The sequence below is a fragment of the Monodelphis domestica genome, chromosome 3 (assembly GCF_027887165.1).
Source record: "Monodelphis domestica isolate mMonDom1 chromosome 3, mMonDom1.pri, whole genome shotgun sequence".
In the NCBI taxonomy this organism is placed as follows: domain Eukaryota; kingdom Metazoa; phylum Chordata; class Mammalia; order Didelphimorphia; family Didelphidae; genus Monodelphis; species Monodelphis domestica.
Window position 1 is genome coordinate 458870865 of NC_077229.1, and position 20506 is coordinate 458891370.

General features: G+C 38.9%; 1 protein-coding gene across 2 annotated transcripts in view; it reads left to right on the forward strand.

Annotated features, from left to right (window-relative positions):
- Window positions 1–297: 297 nt before the first annotated feature.
- The window catches only part of VCAN (versican), a 138984-nt gene continuing 118775 nt past the window's right edge, over window positions 298–20506 (forward strand). The window contains exons 1-2 of one of the 2 annotated variants that reach the window (XM_007487345.3): window positions 298–1004; window positions 14831–14906. In XM_007487345.3, the coding sequence (XP_007487407.2) occupies window positions 14837–14906 (70 nt within the window). In that variant the 5' untranslated portion in view covers window positions 298–1004; window positions 14831–14836. The remainder of the gene's footprint in view (window positions 1005–14830; window positions 14907–20506) is intronic. The other variant, XM_007487346.3, reaches the window with a different exon arrangement.

The window sequence follows — 20506 nt, forward strand, 5'->3', positions numbered from 1 at the left end:
ATTAGGGCTCTCTCTCTGGCTTCTTCTCTCTCTGTGTCTCTCTCCCCCTCCCACACCCTTTCTGCCTCCAATCTCTCTTTCTTTTTCCTTTTTTAATATAATCAGTTTCTCAGCGTTCCTTTAGGGCTGGCGGGAGCCAGAAGCCTGACACTTTCCACAGATGGTACATGCAGTCAGATTTTGTTGTAGTGTAAACACACTGTAACCAAGTTCTTTTCTCCTCCACAATCTCACTGCTCCAAAGTAAAAATGACCAGCTCACTTTTCTATTACACATCCTACAATAGCTTTTAGAGGACTCTAGCTCCGGAACAGAAGGGCTCTTAGGCAGTGAGGGGAAAGCTGGAGTGAGTGAGGCTAGCAGGGTTTTTGTTTTTTTTTTCCCCCTCCTGTGTAAGGCAAGATGTTACACTAAGTTGTTGAATGGGGAGCGCTGCTCTTTCCCCAAGCCTATTGGTACTTCTTGTCAGGAGGAAACCAGGAGAGGTGGGAGTGCCTGGGGAGGCAGGCGGCCCCTGCTGCAGGAGCCTGGAGCTGCCTGTCCTGCCCCCTCAGCCTGCTTTCCAGAAGACCTGGGCTCTAGTGACTGTGTCTGCAAAGCTCTTCTGGAGCCTGTGAATGAACCCTCCTCCTCTCCTTCCTCCTCCTCCTTCTACTCGAGTTGAGTCTCCTCCTCAGCGCTGACGGTACAATGATATAATAATGATGGGTGTCACAGCCCGCATTTGAACTTGCAGGCGAAGCTGCCTGGGAGCCTCTTTGAGGAGGAACTCCTTTCGGGCGCAGACGCTCAGAATCAGGTGCTCTCCAGCAGGCTCTGGGAGCAAGGAACCCTCCAGGATTCAGCATCTCCTGCAAGCCTTCTTTGAACATTAATCAAGGGATATACTGCTTCGTGTGACCACGAACAACTCTGGAATAACCTCAGCACTACACTGGGATTTTTTCTTTCCTTTTTTCCTTTTTTTTTTGCCCCCCAAACTCTGCAGTCAGCCACCTTTAAGGTAATTATGACTTTTGTTCTTTCCCCCTTTTCTTTTTAAGAAAATTGGCTGCTAGGAAGCACTTGTGAGCGTTAAAAAAAAAAAAAGAAAAGGAAAAAAAAGAAGGACATGGCTATTTGTGGCAGGCTTTCCCCGGAGACAAATAAAAGTAGCGGCTTTTAGGTTAAGTTGGGGGAAAGCACCATTTTCCTTAAACAAATTGCAGGTAACTTATAAAAGTGCATTTTGCAAAAGAAATGCCATAGTTAGGAATACAGATGGGACTGTGGTGCTGAAAAGAGCGGGACAAAGAAAATAGGGTGGGAAGGGAGAGAAAGAGATCGAAAGAATTGGGAGAGGAGAGGGTGTGAAAGACAACTCTCAGAGGAATTGGATTTTCAATCTCTAGGAAGGTGTGACTATACAGTGATTTTTTTTTTTTTAAACCGGCTTCATGGGCTCTTTGGGGAATCAGACAGCCAGCTGTTGCCCATGAAAAGTGGTTGAAATCTTTCTGAGTGAGCGCTGGCCACAGGGTCTTCTTGCCCCTGGTTTGTGGTTAGTTTCTTGGGTTCCTGGAAAGCCACTCTGGGCAGCCCCTGGAAGAGAGACTGGGTAGTGACCTGGAGACTGCATCCTTCCTTTCTTGCCGCAGCAATAGTAGGCTACGAAGAGCAGGCGACCTCCTTTCAGCCACCTGAGCTGTTTAGGGGAGGTGAGGGTAGAGAGAAATCAAGGGGTCACTGGAGCAAAACTCCTTTTCCCCTACCCCCATCTTCTTGGGAGGAGTAAGGGTGAAAGCTTTCTCCCTCTTCGCCCCCTATGTCTTTTGTCCGAGGGCCACACAAGGGGAGCAGCGTGAAATGACTTGGAGATGGGGGTGGGGATGGGTTTAAAGTGCTATAGAGACCCGGAAGGCGGCGGGAAAAAGCTCTAGCTTGAACCGATCAAGAAAGGTTGTGAATGATCATTTCTCCCTGGGGAAGCTGATCCGTGGTGGTGGTGGTGGTGGTGGCGGTTGTGGCAGTTGTAGTTAAATTTCCCTAGTGTTTCACACTGAAAGGGGCGAGGGGCGCTTTGCCCCTCTGCATCCCTCCTGCACCCACTGGGAAATCTAATTGAGTGTGAGCTCCCTAGACAAAGGTGGTCCGGAAACCTAAAGTCTGCATCTTAACGAGAACTTTGGGATCGGTCCCCATCCCCTGCGAAGCATCCCTCTCTGCCTTCTTTTCTTTCTCTGGTCCCTCCCACTTCTTTGCACTGAAGTTGAGCAACTTTTCTTACTGGGTCAAAGAGCTCGCGGAGAGAGTGAGCTGGGAGCTTAGGAGGCAGGCTAGAACTAGGAGTTTCTCCTTTTTCTGCTCAGAAAAGCACGCAATCAGGAAATCAGAAGCTCTGCTCGTGTGTTCTTGCATAGGGAGAATCTGCGCTCCCTCTCTATGAAAGGGTGTGGAGTGGTCACTCTGATAGGCAAAAGGCGAGAGCAAGAGCAAAATACGAGTCATAGCTGAAACTATTTGCTTTCGGATTCAGCTGTTCAGCGCACACCCGGACTCTGGAGACCGGGAAGAGGGAGATGTCCTTGAGACCCTGGAAGCTACTAGAGAGGGAAAAACCAAGACTGAAGCAGGATATCTGAACCCTCCAGCTCACAGTGCACCTCCCCACCCTCATCCACACCTAAATACTCCCACGTAATCCCTTCCTTCTCCTCTTTGTTTCTTTTTCTTCCCCCTTCAACTCTCTTTCTCTTCCCCCACTATCGGTCTCTGCCTAGGGCTCTTTGGCCAGTGCCTCTCTTCCCTCCCCTTTCCCCCTCCCCCCACAGCTGACAAATGAATGGGCTGTGTGAAATCCCAGCCTTCCTCCTAGGGCTGGAGGGAGAAGGCGGGGCGCAGCAGCAGATCTGCCCCTACTCTGGCTTTTGCCTTTCCCCAACCTAGATGTCTAGGAATCATCTCCCACTTTGCAGCGAGCCGCGGCGCCCCCTGATGGAGAAGAGAAACTCTGCCGGGCCACATTTTCCATTGATTAAACCTCCGGGAGGGAGCCGCCCTCCAAACCATTCATTAATAGATGGAGAGCTTTCTCTCCGGTTTTTTATTCCTCTAGCTAGGCAGGAGGTTGGGAGAAGGATCCAAATAGGCGCTTGGGGCACTACTGTATAGTCTGGGGAAAACGAGGAGACATCTTATCTAAGTTTGCTTCAAGATCTAAGGTTTTATTTTTTTTAAGAGTGGTATCTTTCCTCCCAGAAATTCTCCAAGATTGGGGTATCTGTCACAAGCAGGACTGACTAAGCTGAGGCTGCAACTTTTTTTTAATGCTTACGATCCTTTTCTCGACACGCATTTGACAACAGTAAAGCCTTTAGAAGATAGGGAAAAGGGAGGAGAAGAAAGAGGAAAGAAAGAAAGAGGAGGAGGAGATGGAGGAAGAAAGAGAGAGACAGAGAAAGACAGAGAGACAGAGACGGAGAGGAAGAAGGAACGGGAGGCAGAGGGGGAGAAGGAGAGACATAGACGGACAGAGGAGGAAGGAGAAGGAAGAGAAGGAAGAGAAAGAGGAGGAGGGAAAGGAGAATGAGGAGGGAAACAAGGGAAAGAGCGTACAAGGAAGGGGAAAGCTAGAAAGCTTGCAGTACCTTGAGAGGCAAGAAAGGATGTTTCATAAAATGCCGGCACTTTAAACAGCTTGGATTTGGGTCTCTGTCTTAGGTCTTATTTTAAGAGTTTCTCGAATTCCGTCAGCTTTCCCAAACCGGTCTGGGGCCGAGAGCTAGCTCCACGATGGGTGGGGGAGGAGGTAACTGATCTTCATTAGGAGGTGGCCCCGCTCCAAGGACAAAGGCAGGCAGCTATTACTGAGAGTGCTGGCTGGCTCACTCCCCACCCAGCCGCCCAGCCGACCGGGCACGCTCTTCCCCAAGCCCAGGAGAGGGAGCAGGCCTGGCCTCCTTCCCATCTCTGCGCTTTACCCGCCGCCACGTGGACTGAACCTATCCTATCCAGAAATGTGCCAGAGACATTCTGGAACCTCTTCTCTTTTTAAGTTTCATGTTGGGTTCAGAACATGTGTTGTAAAGCTGGACCGCGAAAAAGTTGCAAGGCTTTTTGGGTTTGCCTAGGATTTTGGAGTCATGTTAGGGCTGTCAGTCGCAGCCAGCCCTAACTGAACTGCCAGCCCAGCTCAGGTCTCCTCCTCCTCTCCTCTGCAGACATATGTTTTCTGTGGAGCTCCAGTTTGCTGCGGGCCAATGAACATATTTAGAAAAAAGGTTGAGGGGCGGAGGGCGGCCAGGAGACCCCGAGAGTGGGTGTGAATCAAGCACAAACAGCAGTCAGACAGGTGTGGCATGTTCAGACACTCAGCCTTGCAGCCAGATGCTGTAAAAAGGGCTGCACCAAAGGGGTGTTTGTTGGTGGTTCTTTTCTTTTTCTCTTCTGAGGAGGGGTCATCAAAAAGAAGTAGGGAGCACTTTAAATTATACGATTTTAAGGGAAAAGAATGAGTAATGGCAAATGCTCTACCATACATGGTCTCCTGGCTTGAGTGAAATCCTGATGATAAAAGTTTACTTGCTTTGAAGAAAGGGCAGTCAAATGAAGTTCATTCTCTCTAGTAGAGTCTAATTGACCGACCTTTTAAAGATACTTCTCTCTGAGAGAATCTTGACAAAACTTCAATTGATAGAATCTTCTTTGGAGTCATGAGCCCTGGGTTAGAATCCTTGCACATACATTCATTAGTTGTATGACTGGGGAAATGACCTAATCTTCATGATCCTCACCTCAGTTGTAAAATATAAGAATACTTGAACTCTATACTTAAAAAAGGGGCGGTGAGGAAAGCACTTTGGAAATTTTAAAGTGTTGTGTAAGTCTAAGTCATCTTGAAGCAGTGTAAGGTAGTGGAAAGAGAGTAGAACCTAGAAGAGAGGTTTAGTAGCTTAGCTCTGCATGGTTCTGACATTAGCTAGCTGTATGAGTTTGAGTGGGAGGCATGACCTCTCTGGACCTCAGCTTGCTTACCTTTCAAATGAAGTTGGACTAGATGATCTTTAAGACCCCTTCCAACTGTAATTCCCATTAATCTAGAGCAGTCATATCAAAGATTTTGCATCTAACCTTCTAAGCTACCCTTGGCAACTATCAGCAAAGTCTATCACTAAAATATTGATTTAAATTTTCTCTAAGACAGGAATCTGTGGGCTTAGTTAAAACATAATCATCAGGGCACATCTAATACAAGTGCTTTTCCAAGCTAAATACTGTTCCTAGACTTGGGAGTGTAGCAACAACAATGAATAAATCCTTAAAGATCCAACTTTGATTCCTCTGCTTAGGATTCAGTTCCCTTTGGAAAAGAAGAAAGGAATATTTTACACTTCTCTGTGAAAATTTCCTCTGGCCCAGCATAAGGATAGGGGGGACTCCATAGGCGCTAAATTACTTCCCCTAGCAGGATGTGTACAAACTCTAAACCTGAAGTGGCTACAATGAATAACAGCTCACAGCTATATAGCACACTGATAACAATTGCTTATTTCTAGCATCCAGTAACAGTTTTCAAAGCACTTTCCCCATGACAAATTTGTGAGGCAGGGAGCACAATGCTATCTTACCCATTTAACAGATGAAGAAACTAAGAATGAGGGTTCTACAAAGATTTGACCTAGAGGAGCTTCTATATAGGCTGAGATTTGTTTTCCCAAGTAACTAAAAAAAGGAAAAGAAAGAGTGTCTAAAACTAGTTGGGAATCGGGGTTTCTGATTTATTAAATAAAGTTTAAAAAAATCCTACTGGTTTTATAGGCATTTATTGGTTTTATCGAGTTCTTCAATGATGGATTTAGGAGTTTAATTCATAAGCAGAAATGAAACACCAAATGATGTAAAAGTGTACCTCTCTCAGGCTACTATCTAATTATTAAAGTTGTATCCATTGTTCTCTCCCTTCCCACAAGATTTTCCTTAGTCCTTCATGGTTAATGATTGTACACTCATTGATCACCAGTGATAAGCAGAGAACATAAGGTCAACATACTCCTTCTCCCACAGCCATAGCTTGAGCAGCCTTTCGGAATGAGCTTTAAACCTAACGTAGTTTCCAAACACCTTTAGATATTACATTTAAAGTAGAATCTTTTCTTGTTTCAGAGCATAGCTTCTCAGACACGTGCTTCTTTTGAGAAAAAATAATGAATGAAGGCCTGGAGGAGGCCATTACTTCACCACCCACCTAGAGGAAATGGTTAAGACCAACAAATATGTATTGTTAGGCCTTACTAGCTCTGGTTGGAGAAAACATGCTGATTGTTACATGGGACTGTACCACACCAGAAAATACAAGGCCTGCACTCTTTCTCTGGTTTGGAAGCAGAACAAGGGGAAATAGAGATAAATGTCTTGGCCACATTCCATCTCGGGTAGTGCATTCTGCCAGTTTCCTCTTAGAGTCTGGACTGGATAAATTCTTTTTTCATTTTTAAGTCCAGTGTTTTCTGGACACTGCTAAACTGTTATCACCAAATGTGCCAGGGAGGCTGCGTGTTCCTGGTAGATGTAAGTGATTTCTGTTTAATGTGTTGGTCAGCTATTTAAAAAAACCCTTCTGGCATGTGTACGGATAAATATAAAATAGTTTCTTTTATTTGTACTATCCATAATAGCATTCACAACATGAGATTTCAGTAGCACTCACTCTTATTTATAAATAACATAAGAATTAAGTATCTAATGAGTAATTTTGAATGTTTTGATTATTCAAGCCTAAAGCTTCTCTGTCTTAGTAGATTCTGAGAGTACTATCAAAATGAAACCTTTCCTTATAAAAATGGGACAGATTGGTCTTAAAAGATGTACACGCTTTCGTGGCATACATTTGAAAGATGGTAAAATGAAATGTTAAAAATCATTTTTGGGGCAGCTAAGGTGGCACAGTGGATAGGGCACCAGACCTGGAGATGGGAGGTCCTCAGACTCTTCCTAGCTGCGTGATCCTGTTCAAGTCACTTAACCAGAGTTGCCTAGCCCTTATTGCTCTTTTGCCTTGGAACTTATATTTAGTATAGATTCCAAGATAGAAGTTGAGGGTTTTTCAAAAATCACTTTCTATAGCCCAGAATTATGTTATTAGGACCTGAGCTTATATTCTAGTTGAAAGTAAGATCCTTGAGGACAGGGACTGTCTCTTTTTTTACTTGTATCATTCCTTAGCTCCCAGCATAGCATTAGCTGGTGCTTAATAAATGGCAATTGATTGATATTTCATGCCAGGAGTGTCTTCAAAACAAATACACCCTCAATAATGTCCTATTCTTGGTTACTTCTTAGGATCTAAGGTCAAGAATAATTTTTTACTTGCATCCTGGTGTCTCCATATCTCTTTCAAGGTAAAGGACTAGTCAACACACACACACAGCCAAATTTCCTTTGGATCCTGTGAATACACTAGTGGGTTGGAGAGACTCTACAGTGAGTGAATCTTCTCAGGAAGTGGTTTCATAGACACATCATGAAGCTCCTCTCCCTATAACATTGTCTCCTTTAGTGAGAAGACACTTACTTGTAGGATGTCCATTGAAGTCTAAGATTTATAATTTTCATTTTGTAGAGAATTCCAGGTAGAAACTTGTATTCCAGAGCCACTAATTAATTCCTCACAGTTTTAAAGTGCCCGGTAACTCTTTGAGGTCAATATTGACAGCATTATTTATATGTTTTATTAATGAGAAAGTTTTGTGTTTTTGAGAAGTCTTGTGATCTGTCCACAGAAGCAGATAATATCAAACTTTTAATTTGAAGTCTGTCTCCTGATTTGAAGTTCAATGTTTCAAGAACTTAGAAGAAAAAAACCCTTTGTTTCTGACCTCAAGTTGTTCCACAAATACCTGGAACTTCTGAGGGAGGGCAAAGTAGCTTAATGGAGCCCTGGACCATTTTCCTTGAGAGGCAGTTCACGTAGACATTGTCTACACCCTTACAAAAAGAAATGCTTATATTCAAGGCATGATCTGAAAATTGTACTCCCTTGTTCATTATAGCCTTTGAAGACTTCATGCAAACATACATGATGTCACCACAAAATGATATCTACAGGTCCTTGGAAGCTGGATTTTCTGGCATTAAAATATGTATATTTATAATATGTACATGCATTATGCATATACATTAAGGAAATTTCTGCACCGATTAGATAACAGAACCACTAGCATATTTATTAAAAAGTAGTTATAAAAAGTCTTGGGTCTCCTTTTTCTCCCTTCTTAGTCTAAAATAGCACCCTAAACAGCAGCCTATTCTTAGTCTTGGCTCTAGCTATAAGAATCCTATATATGTTGTGTATATATAAACTATATATATATTCCCGTATAATCCTTGGAACCAGGAATCTTTTTACATTTTCCCATGTATATAGATTCCAAATCTTACTCCATACAATTTCTTGGCCATCATAGAAGACTAACTAAAAGTTGAGTTTCAGTGGCTTCTCTTCCCTTCCCTTCCCTTCCCTTCCCTTTTCACTAAGCAGTAGGTTCAAAACACAATTTAGTTCCTATCGACCAGTCCTTTCCATGGAGCCAGTCTTGCCATCACCTGAAGTTGTATAAAATTCTAGATGATGAGCAAGAGCAGAAGAGTTGGGGGAAATAATAAGAGGAGGTTCTTGAAGACACCGGAACTGGTAGAAGAGAGGCAAAAGAAAGGAAACGTTGCCTCCAAAACTGGGAAAACATTGGTCCAAGGAGCAGTGGGTCAGTATTTATGATTTAAGTTGTAGGGATTAATCATTTTGACTGAATTTATGGGCCATTTCATTGCCCTTTTGATCTCCCTTCCTCATTCACAAAAGTCCTAAACAACATTAGTCATTTCATTCAAACAACTGATTGAAAAGAAACATTTTTTTACATTCTTACCTTCCATCTTAGAATAAATATTGTGTTTTGGGTCTAAGGGAAAAAAGTGGTAACTTGCCCAGGGTCATACAGCTAGCTAGGAAGTGCCTGAGATCATTGCTGAACCTAGGACCTCCTGTCTCTAGGTATGCCTCTCAATCCACTGAGCCACCCAGCTGCTCCCAGAACTGATTTTTTTGCCCAATTTTTTGGATCCCTTTTGGCTTGACCAAATGGAATGATTTGGTTGGTTTGGGAGAAAGTGACAAGTACTAATGAGTGATTCTCAAATGACAGATATTAAAAAAATTTCTCAAATCACTAATATATAATACCATATATAATACTATATATACCATATATAATATACTATATATACCACTATAATACTGTAAGAATATAATCTATCTTAGGTCTGAGAAAAATAATTTCTAATATGCTTTACTTGACTTTGGGAGGCATATTTTTTCTTTTATGCTTTCTGCTCTACCCCCTTCCCATACCATAGGCCCCCTTCCCTAATATTTATCCTTGAATTTTTCTTTCCAAATGTTCATTTATATTTTAATGACTTTTCTATTAGTTTGCAGTAAAATTTTTACTTATTTCCCCCTCACATTACTTATTCTATTGTTGAGTTTATACATATATATGTATATATATATATATATACATATATATGTATATATATATGGACTAGCTAGGTGTCCTCAAGCTAAAATAAGAATTTGACAGAAAGGCTTCAAAGAACTGAAAATTGTGGGAGTTTATCTTATCTTGGGCCAATGGATCTTCAAATGCTTCAGTTTGAAGAAGGACTAAGGGAGAATGCAAACTTTGGATGCTTTTCAGCAAACCTAAGAAAACAGGGTCCCCCAAAAGTGCTTCCTCAACACTTATCAAAGATTAACTCTGGAAACTGATGATGAAAGATATCTGTACCCTGAAGCAGCACTTCCTTGCTTTTTCTCTTAGGTTGAATTTTATTTATTTTTCAAAATGGAAAACCAAAAGAAGTGCAAGAAGAGGTATTTAGCCAAGAAAGAATGCTATTTTTAAAAGCTTATTTTGATTTCTAGAACATAAAGTAGATATGATGTAAAGGGATGAAGAGGATTATGGAGCAGATCAGAGTCAAGGGATCAAAGAAGAAAGGCCAGAGATAGAGACACATCAGGAGAGAAAGAGAGAGAGAGACAGACAGACAGAGAGAGAGAGACAGAGAGAGAGAGATAGAGACAAAGAGAGAGAGAGAGACAGAGAGAGAGATAGAGAGAGAGACAGACAGAGAGAGAGAGACAGAGAGAGAGATAGATAGATAGAGAGAGAGAGAGAGAGAGAAGAGAGAGAGAGAGAGAGAGAGAGAGAGAGAGAGAGAGAGAGAGAGAGAGAGAGAGAGAGAGCGAGCTTAGAGGTAATTTAGTCTAATACTTTCATTTTACAGATGAGGAAACTGAGGTCCAAAGGTTATACAACTTGTTGAATTTTGAACAGAAAGTAAGTAAGATGCATTATCAGAACTCAAACTGGAAAAAAATTTATCTCCAAATCTCAGATTTTGTTCCAAGTCTTCTAACCCTTGAGAAATGAAGTTTCTGGATTAGCTTAAGTACCCTTGCATTGTCTAGATAATTTTTATTGTATTTTATTTTTTGAATCGAAAAATTTTATTGAATTAATTAATTTAGAATATTTTCCCATGGCTACATGATTCATGTTCTTTCCTTTCCCTTCCCCTTAGTCCTCTCCTCCACCCCACCCCCCCCAAGCTGACGTGCAACTCCATAGGTTTTATATGTATCATTGATCAAGACCTGGATATCTTTTAAATGATAGAACTTTTCAAAGTTAACACAAAGCACAAAAATATTCCTGCCTTAGTAACCAGAGGAAATGGAGTACACTTAAAATGTATATAATATACTTTGTTTCAGAGTATATGGAATCAAATTTCTTGCAAAGTCTATAGATTTAGTTGTTAATGAAGATATTGGGAGACAAAGGACTATTGATTATATGTCTACCTCAACATTGGCCCCTAAACTAATTTATTTTCTTTTTTTTTTAAGTTTCTTGTCCTTCCTTTGTATTTTACTGAAGAAAGAATGGAATCCATATATAGTAAAATGGTTTCCATGATAAACCTAGTTGCTTGTTTATACATTGATACATAGACTTTAACAATACCATTTAGTGTAAGGAGTTAACTTGTTTGACTGTATAGTCTTCCATAGGGTCAGTTCTCCTACCTCCCAACCAACCCTGACAATTAAACTGTAAAGTTTAGGGAAGTATTCCTTTTATACATTCTGGAAGACTAGATTTTGGGCAGCTAAGTTTTGTGGTATTTTATATAAATCCAGGACATGGCTCCAGATCTGTGAAAAGAAGAAAAGTATTTCAGCAATTGGGAAGAGAATTCTAAGATGGTGCTATTTCTCATATGAAAATTTTTTTCTAATATATAATTATTTCTTTTTGAAAACAATTCCATGAACTATGGTGAATACAACATTTTCCACACCATTATCATTCTACACCTTCAAAAAAACCCAAGGTTTTGATGTTATAGATGTGGGACCTGGAGTCAGGATGACAAAAAATCCAAATCCAAACTTAGGTACTTGTTAGTTTTGAGTATATGTGCATGTGTGTGTGTGTGTGTGTGTGTGTGTGTGTGTGTGTGTGCGCGCGCGCATGTATAATTTTTAGCTACTCACTCAATCACTATCTGCCTCAATTTCCTCGCCTCTAAAATTACCACAAGACCTGATTTTTGTTGTTGTTGTTGAGTAGTTTTTAGCTGTGTCCAACTCTTTGTGATGCCATTTTGAGGTTTTCTAACAAAGATACTGGAGTGGTTTGCTATTTTCTTGTCTAGTTTATTTTATAGATGAGACAGAGTTGAGTGACTTGCCCATGGTCACACAGTTAATAAGCATCTTAGGGTGGATTTGAATTCATGAAGTTGAGTCTTTCTGATTCCAAACCCTATCTCTATCCACTGCATCATCTAGCTGCCCAATAAGGCCTGTTTAAGAAGAGTTAAATTGACGAATGTGTGCCCCAAACCGTAAGATCCCCAAATGTATATTTTCTGTTGTTACTTACAGTTCTAATATTGAGTCTTCTCCCACTTTTCTGAGCTATACCTCCTCTAGCATCATTACTATACTCTATCATCTGTTGTCCCTAGCAGGTATCTCTAGAAGATCTTTAGGATTTCTTCCAGCTCTAAATCTATGATTCTTTAATCCAGCGGTCCTAGATATCCATAGTTCTTCCCTCTAAGAATCCTTTAAATTCTAGTATAGGAAATCCAAGAATTCCCTAACCAGTGGCTTTTGCTTTGTCACCACTCTGACAATACCCTTAAATCTCTTGAGGTAATCTGCTTTTTAGCAGAAGACCAAGATTTCCTTTCCTAGTTTGGCAGCTGGTCAGCAGCTATATTTTTGTCCTTCACAAGATGAAGCTCTAAGAATGCCAGGTGTCAGATTAGGCATCTCCCCTTTGTCATCAACCCAGTGATCTTTACATGCTTACAGACCACTCACCCAGGAAGTGGAATTTATGTCCCCTATATAGAAGGGGATGGGAGGGACACTGGTGCTATTTGCAGAGAGAGTAGCTATAAACTCACCCCACTCCTGATGTACTTCTTGCTTTCTAAATCAAAGTTCATTAACTCTTCCCGAAGAAATATTCCTTAGTGCTCCTTCCTAGTATTTTTCTGTCATTTCTCCCATAGAGTCTTGAGTTCTCATTCCAAGGGAATCACTATCACTTAATTTACACTTTACCATTTGGGGAAGCCCTTATTCCTTTCCACCCATGAAGCCATCAGTAAAGAGTTCACACAGCATCTTGAAGGACCTCCAAGTAATTTTCACATTTTGTGAGATTCAGTGCAGTACTCTAGCACTCTATTTATTATTGTTGATCTGTTAAAGGACATCCTCATTGTTCCCCAATTTATTGTCCTTAAGCATTTGATAAGAATTGTCCAAATCCCTTGTAGCTGAAGGTAGGGCAGTACTAGTCATCAGTTACATAGCAGGTTCCTGTAAAAGCAAGACCATGGTTCTCCCAAATATGCTTGAAGAAGATCAGAACTCATCAGTCTCTCACTCTAAATTAGGGAGACAGAGGTTCCTGTTTTTGTTGCTTCTTTAAAGAGACCTAATGTTTAAAGGTTATGAAATGTTGGACTGGATTTCTTTTTCAGGTGTATTGAAATTATATTCCTTCATTCCTTCAACTAACTTTCATTTGCGTAAAGAACAATATTGATTTATGAACCAAACAAATCTTCTAATCTTCTGGCCAGAATATTCTCATAATAAATCCAGGACATTTGGAGTATTTTGCATTGTTGACCAGAGAGTCATGACAGAGATATGATCTAAGAGAAACTGTAGTGAATATTTAGTCCCACTCCATTACTTTGTAGATTAAGTAACAGGCCTGGGGTCATCCCATTAGAGGAAAAAAAAATTAGAAAAGCAGACCAGTTCTCTAAGGTATATTCCACTGCCTCTTTAGTAGTGTTTCAGCAGTGTTCACTAGCCATCCCAATCAGGTGATCAATATTGACATCTACTACCATAGAAATAAAGATTATATGCTATTTAACCTTAAAAATTCAAGTAAAATCTGAGAAATTAGCACATTATCTATAATGTATAAAAATGACTTGTAAGTGTGCCTCTGATTGATATTGACTGAATGACCCTAGGTAAGTCCCTTATATTTTCAGCACCCCAAGCCATGAGATTTTAAGTTGCAGAACATCTATACTGCTATGCTTTGCTAAAGGAAATTTCTTCACCTATGGTTTTTCCCCACATCAATATATTATAGGTCCAGAAAAATATACACTCTCTCACATACATAGACACACAAGGAAGGGTAGGATTCATTATGAATCTGGATTTAATTGCAAGAACATCAGGCAATACTAATTCAGTTCAATTCAACATCCGTTCTTTGGTCCTACTATGTATAAGGCACTCTGTGCTAGGCTCAGGGAATAAAAGCAAATCAAAGAGCTTCCATTCTAACCTGAATATTGTAGGTAATGTTCTCTGGAAGAAGCAAGTGCGGTTGGCATCCAGAATGTGATCCTAAAAATATGGAATTCAGATATGGTTCTGAAGATTAGTCTTTGATCTCTAGATATCAGTGTAGGTATTGACATTGATATCTTCCACATATTTCCTTGTTCTTTGTTTGTCTTACCTCTAGACCACAAAACTGCTGAAACTAACTCTAGTACACTTACTTATTGCAAATATTAGTCCCTTTTGTTAAGGAACAACTTGTGGTTTTGACCATCTGGCCTTCTAGAAATTAGATTTTTTTTTTAAAGGAACTAGACCACAGTCCCATTCTCTGATTTCATACCATATATATGAGTCACATAGGGTGGAGTTAATTTTTCTTTTCCCAAGAAAGGTTTCTATCATACTTCACTCTCGTTTGATAGAAATGATTTTTTTCAACTTCTCTATCCTGTTGCCTCCCCCTCTTCCTCTTTCTTCATCCATGATTGATTTTCTGCTTCCAAAGAGCTTTGTGGTCACCACTCAGTGATCCTGCTACCCAGCTGTTCCCTGTTCAGGCTGTGATCTATGTATCTTCTCTGACCAAATATGGTTGTTCTACAGAACCACATTGCCCTATATACTCAAAATTGGTTTAAGGAAGTATCCCTCCTTAACCTTATCTGGTTAACTACTGATTTGAGTGAGATTAAAACATCATTAAAGTGTCAAAAAAGTGAGTTAAATGATAATTCCTCCAAATGTAGACGATTTTATTTTTACAATCCCAGCTTCCATTATGAATTGGGTTTCTGGAAGATTACTCTTGACATTTTAATGACTTACAGCTCTTCACAAATTTGAATACTTTTAACTTGCTTCATATTTTACTTTGTTTCCAGGTCAAGATGTTATTAAGCATAAAAAGTGTTTTATGGATGTACTCTACTTTGGTTGTAACACATGCAGTACGTCAAGGTGAGTATAGTAAACTTCTTGGGGTGACTTATGAATATGAAATTGGAGTGCTTGGGAATGAAATGGGAATATGGACTTGCTGAAAATAAAGACGAATTTTTCATACCTCTGCTGTAGGAAACTTTCAGCCAATAAGGTTAGTTTTTGGATAGCACTGGGGACATAGCCATGCTTTTTAGATAAGAAATGTCCCAGAGAAAACATATTTATTTTCACTATATCATAAGCTAATTTTAGTCCCATGGAAAGTGGTCATGTGTAGAAGTGGAAATCATTTTCTTTCATCTTTTTCAAAGGTACAAATTATACTTTGCAAAGGTTTCCCTCTCAAAAATAGAGATTGCCATGTAATCTAACAAGTTCTCATGTCAAAAAGAAGAGAGCAAAGATTGAAATATGATATAGAGTTTTCAAGGATAACTTAAGAAAACTTATTTTCTACCTAGTCTCTCATTTCCCCCATTCTTCATTAAGCACTCATCACACTAGAAATTGTATAGGTGGATTGAATAAGAAAAGTGAAGGTAAGAAACCAAGTTTTTACTTTAATTTAGAGGCTTTGTAATCCAAATGTCCTATATAGCTGAGTTTTACTTTTAACCCCGGTAAAGAAATTATGGTTCTAATTACATGAACATTTACATAACATTTTAAGGTTTACAAAAGACTATATGTGCATTATCTCTTTTGAGCCTGACAACAGTCTTCTACAGTATGATAGTATGAATGTCATTCTTCTCATTTTATAGATGAGTAGCTAAGACTAGGAGCAAAAAAGTGATTCATCAATGACACTAAGTTAAAACAAGTTCTAGTCAGAACCTATTAGTAAAAATATTGACCCCGGTCAGATTGTCCTTTCAATGTGAACATAGGACCTGGCATCATTGTTACTAGTTGATTATCAAGTATCAGTAATACCAGTGGCATAATTAATAAATATGACAGTATGTCAAAATATAACTATGTTTAACCTATTTTTCAGTCTCTTTAAAAATTTGTAATCCTTATGTAGGGGCAGCTCAGTGGCCCAGTGAATAGAGTGTCAGGAGACATATTCTTGAGTTCAAATCAGACCTCAGATAGTTATTAGCCATGTGACCCAGGATATGTCACTTAACTCTGCTTGCCTCGGTTCCTCACTAGTAAAATGAGCTGGAGAAGGAAATGACAAACCACTCCAGTATTTTTGCCAAGAAAACACCAAATGGGTTGATAAGGAGACAGACACTACTGAAAAATGACTGAATAATAATAGTCAGAAATTAGATCTCAAAGAAAGACTAAACCAAAAATTCTACTCTGTTCATTTCTAGTGGAAGTTTACTATAATGACCTCTACTTCTGCTCAGGTAGCATCTTTTCCAGTGACAGCAAAAACTGAAGAGGGATTCAGGATTTGAAATTCTTTGGAAAGCTGAGTGATTTGTCTGGTGAGCTTTGTTAGCTGGGAGGAAAAGCAGCTGTGGCTTGACCCTCTGCCCATTGCTTATTATCATCAGAATATACCTGACATTCCCTTTTGAAGGACCTATAATCAGTTGAACCTCAGACCTGTGAGGCTGTATCATTGATAACAGCTTCAGCCTATTTCTTTATATTCATTGTTAGTGGTCAGTGATACTTTGGCTAAGATGAAATGGGGCAGTTTGGGAAGTTAGCCCAGGTTGGTTTAGGCCAGTGTTGGTGATGGTTTTTGAGTTCGAGTGCCCAGAGGGCAAATTCAAGCTTTCTGTGAGCACCACCCCCCTCGCCCGGCCCCCCCCCCCCTTATCAGACAGAGTAGCTATCCTGTGCTGGGGGTGACACATGTGCCAATACTTCATCAATGCTGGTCTAGGCTCAGAGATGACATGATATATTTAATAGTCTATCAACAAATAGTCCAAGAGCTGTTTAAAAAATAGCAAAGAGTCAAGAGAAAATGAAATTCCTAGAGAAGGAATGTAGGTGAGAATAAGGAAGAAAGATTTGGAGATTTGTGACATGTTATAAGATCAGGTCATGTGAGGATATGATATAAAAGTAACAGAGGCTGGTCACGACATTTGAGATAGGGTTTATACCTATGATTTCAGGAACTACTGAGTTAAGAAACTTTCTGCCAACATCGGTTGGCATCTTTTCTGCATTTTTTATTCTCAGAGAGTAGTCTAGAACACAGAGATTAAATGATTTGCCTAGGTCCCAAATGATCAGTGGACATTTCTGGCATGGTGGTCATTGCTATGGTAGAAAACATTCTGAAACTGAATGTTGGATGAAAGCATATTGCTAAGAAATATTTATTTGAATACACATTTATAGACATAGAGCAATTAAAAGATTTTCTTGGATGTGAATGTATATATCTAGAGTCAAGTTTAAGATGAGTGCTCCCTGAGTGGCCAACCCTCCTGTATATTAAATCTGGGGTAATGTACTGAGGCCAAAGAACCAGTATGTTTCAGAGACAGGACTTGATCTCAGGTCTTCCTGGCTTCAAGGATGGCTTACTACTCATTATAGCATGCTGCCTTTGTTTGTAAACAAAAAGAAAGCACTCCCCAAATCACAGGAGCAGTATCTCATAGAGCCAACATGGACACATGCATTGGGTTTATACAGATAGGTTGTTATAGATAGGGGCCAACTCTTCCTTTGGGTTAATTTCAAGAGAATTTTGTTTCTTTTGGTGAAAAAGAATTAAAGACATATGAAAAGTATTTGTAAAGCTAGCAAGATAAACGGCATTCATCTGGAGAGTTAGGTACAATAGATCTATCCTAGGGTTTATTCTGTTTATCCCAAGGCATTCAAGGGATTAATAACTCAAATTAATGAACACATTGTCTACTGAGCATTAACTTTGTCTACTCATGTAGAGTTGTTTGTCCATATGAGGTTGTAGACTGACATAGTGACTTATAAAAACAAGAGTTCTCTTAAGCTGATGCACAGGTATTTGGGGGAGGATATGAGGGAATATGCCATGGAGAAACCCCTTTATATTTGGACAGGGCAGTAAATTTCTATATTATCTGATACTTATATGTTCAAGGCCAATTTTTTTTTGGAGGGGGTCCTTGGGTCACATTGTGCAGATGGAATTTACATCATCCTGTCTGCTGGATTTACTGAGAGAATATAAGAAGTAATTGATCCGTCAGTATTTAAAGCCTGGTTTACATCCCTTTCCTTTACTGCACTCACTTCCACCACAACCATCTGGTGAGAACAGTAAGTTTTTTGTTAGAATTCATTTTATTATTTTCATTGTCAAAGTTTCATACAAGCTCCTACAGGTAGTTTTTTTTTTTACAGTCTATAAACATTATATTCTAAAGAAATGAATTTCCTTCTTAAAATATTTAGATTTAGGAAACCTAGTTCTTTGGCCTCAGTACATTCTACCAGATTTAATACACAAGAGGCTTGGCCACCCAGAGATTTGTTAATACTCATCTTAAGCTCGACTATAGAAGAATATACATTCCCATCCAACAAAATCTTTTCATTGTCCTATGCCTATAAATGCACATTAAAGCAAATATTTCTTGGCAAATATACTCTTATCTAACATTAAGTTCCGGCATTTTTCTACCATGGCAATATCCACAATGTCTGAAACATCCATTTGTCATTTGGGACTTAACACTTTCTTGGCCCATAAAGAAATATCAACTTAAAAAAAAAAAAAGACTGCATTTGTGATTTCATCAACATGGGGACTCCCGGTGAAGAACTTCTAGATTGGTCCCAACTCTGTATCGTTTAGCCTTAGAAAGTTACCTGGGACACCGACAGCATAAATGACTTCTCAGTGGTCATATGAACAGTATGTGTCAAAGGTTGGATTTCAAACTAGGTTTTGCTGACTCAAGTCAACTTTCTGTCCACCAATCAACATGGTCTCCAGACTACTGATGAGCTATGCCCCAGGGTCTATGAATACATATGCAGATATGCCTAACCTAAAGTGGATGATTACTAATCATGATAGTTTTTTTTTTTTAAAGCAGTCAGTAAGATGACACCAAGTTTTGTCTTTGAGGCACAAAAGCATTTATTAGATGCCTACTGTGTGCCTACACAAGGTTCTATGTATTAGGTTCTATGTTCTAGGCTATGAAAAAGAAAAAGTTTAAATAACATATGGCCCCCATTACCAATGAGCTTAGAATTTAGTAGATATTGTCTAGTATAGGTACATATTAAAAGGATGAAGACTCTTTATCTCAAACCCCAAACCTCTCTTTGGGAAAGGGATTAACTATTTTTTTGGAAGTTAGGGAATGAAAGGCCTTGCAATCTATACATAAAAGAAATTTATGATGAAATTATATTCTATAAGAAGCAAATGTTTAGTTCTTTTAAAAATTAATGAAATTCTTCAGGTAAGCAATATTTTAACATAAACCAATAATTTTTGCATCACTTTAAAAGTTCTAAAACATCCTTGGGTTAAAAAAATTAAAGAACTCTACCTACCTACCTACCTAATGAGCAGTCTTTTCTAAGGGAGTAAGAAACAGATTAAGATCATATGCCATAAGTATCCACTGTGAAATACTCGAAGTTATATATTTACTTTATGAGTCTGAATTTACTAAAAAGATACTTTGTGACCTTGGACAAGTCATTTAAACTTATATAGGCTTATGTTTCCTCATCGGTAAATGACAGAGTTTATACTGATCTGATTACTTTTCCAAATTGAAGATTCTGAAATTTTTATTTTCTCATTATTTGAAATTAACACAATTCTGATATTGTATGTGTTTTTTATTAGAAAGGAAGGAATTTAATTAAGTATCCATAATATCATCAGAAAATTGAAAAATATTCTAAAAAAGATAATAAAGAATTGAGGTTAGTGGGTTTTCTTTTTACATCAAACTTTACAGGAGAAAGAACTCCAGGACTCACATTTGTAGAAACAAATAGATAAATTATTACTTGTTATTTAAAACAAAAGAGAATTATAGTTTTGAGATAAAAAAATACTTGGTCTGCCATTTTACTAAATACTAACTTTTATAATTATACTTGACATTTATACAGGGCTTTATATATGTTTGCAATTATTTGCGTCAAACAACAATACTGTGAGATGAGGTTTACAGATAGTTATAGTCATTTTTAAAATGAGGAAACTGAACCTTAATGGGGTTCAAACGACTTCCCTTTGGTCAAATAGCTAGAAAGTGTCAGAGGTGGAACTTGAACCTAGGTATTCCTACCAATTGCCCAGTGCTCTACATGGTCTTCTACATAGCCATTTTTAAAGACATCAACAATTGATGACTCTTACCACTATACAGATTTTTCTTGAAGATTTTTTGGCCTTCAGCCATTCTTTTAGAAGAAACATATATTTGTATAGTAAATTTAGAGACACCAGTTTAATTTTATAGGAAAAAAGAATCAGGCTCATCCTCTGATTGAAAAAAGTCTGAATTGAAATTTTTGCCTCATTTTGAACCTAAAGAACATTATTTCTAATCATGGTAGTTTTTAAAACAATAAGTAAGAAGATAATGTAGTTTTAACCTTGGACCACAAAAATCATTTGGAAAAGTATGTCTGATTTGGAATAGAAGGTATAGTTGATATGCCTA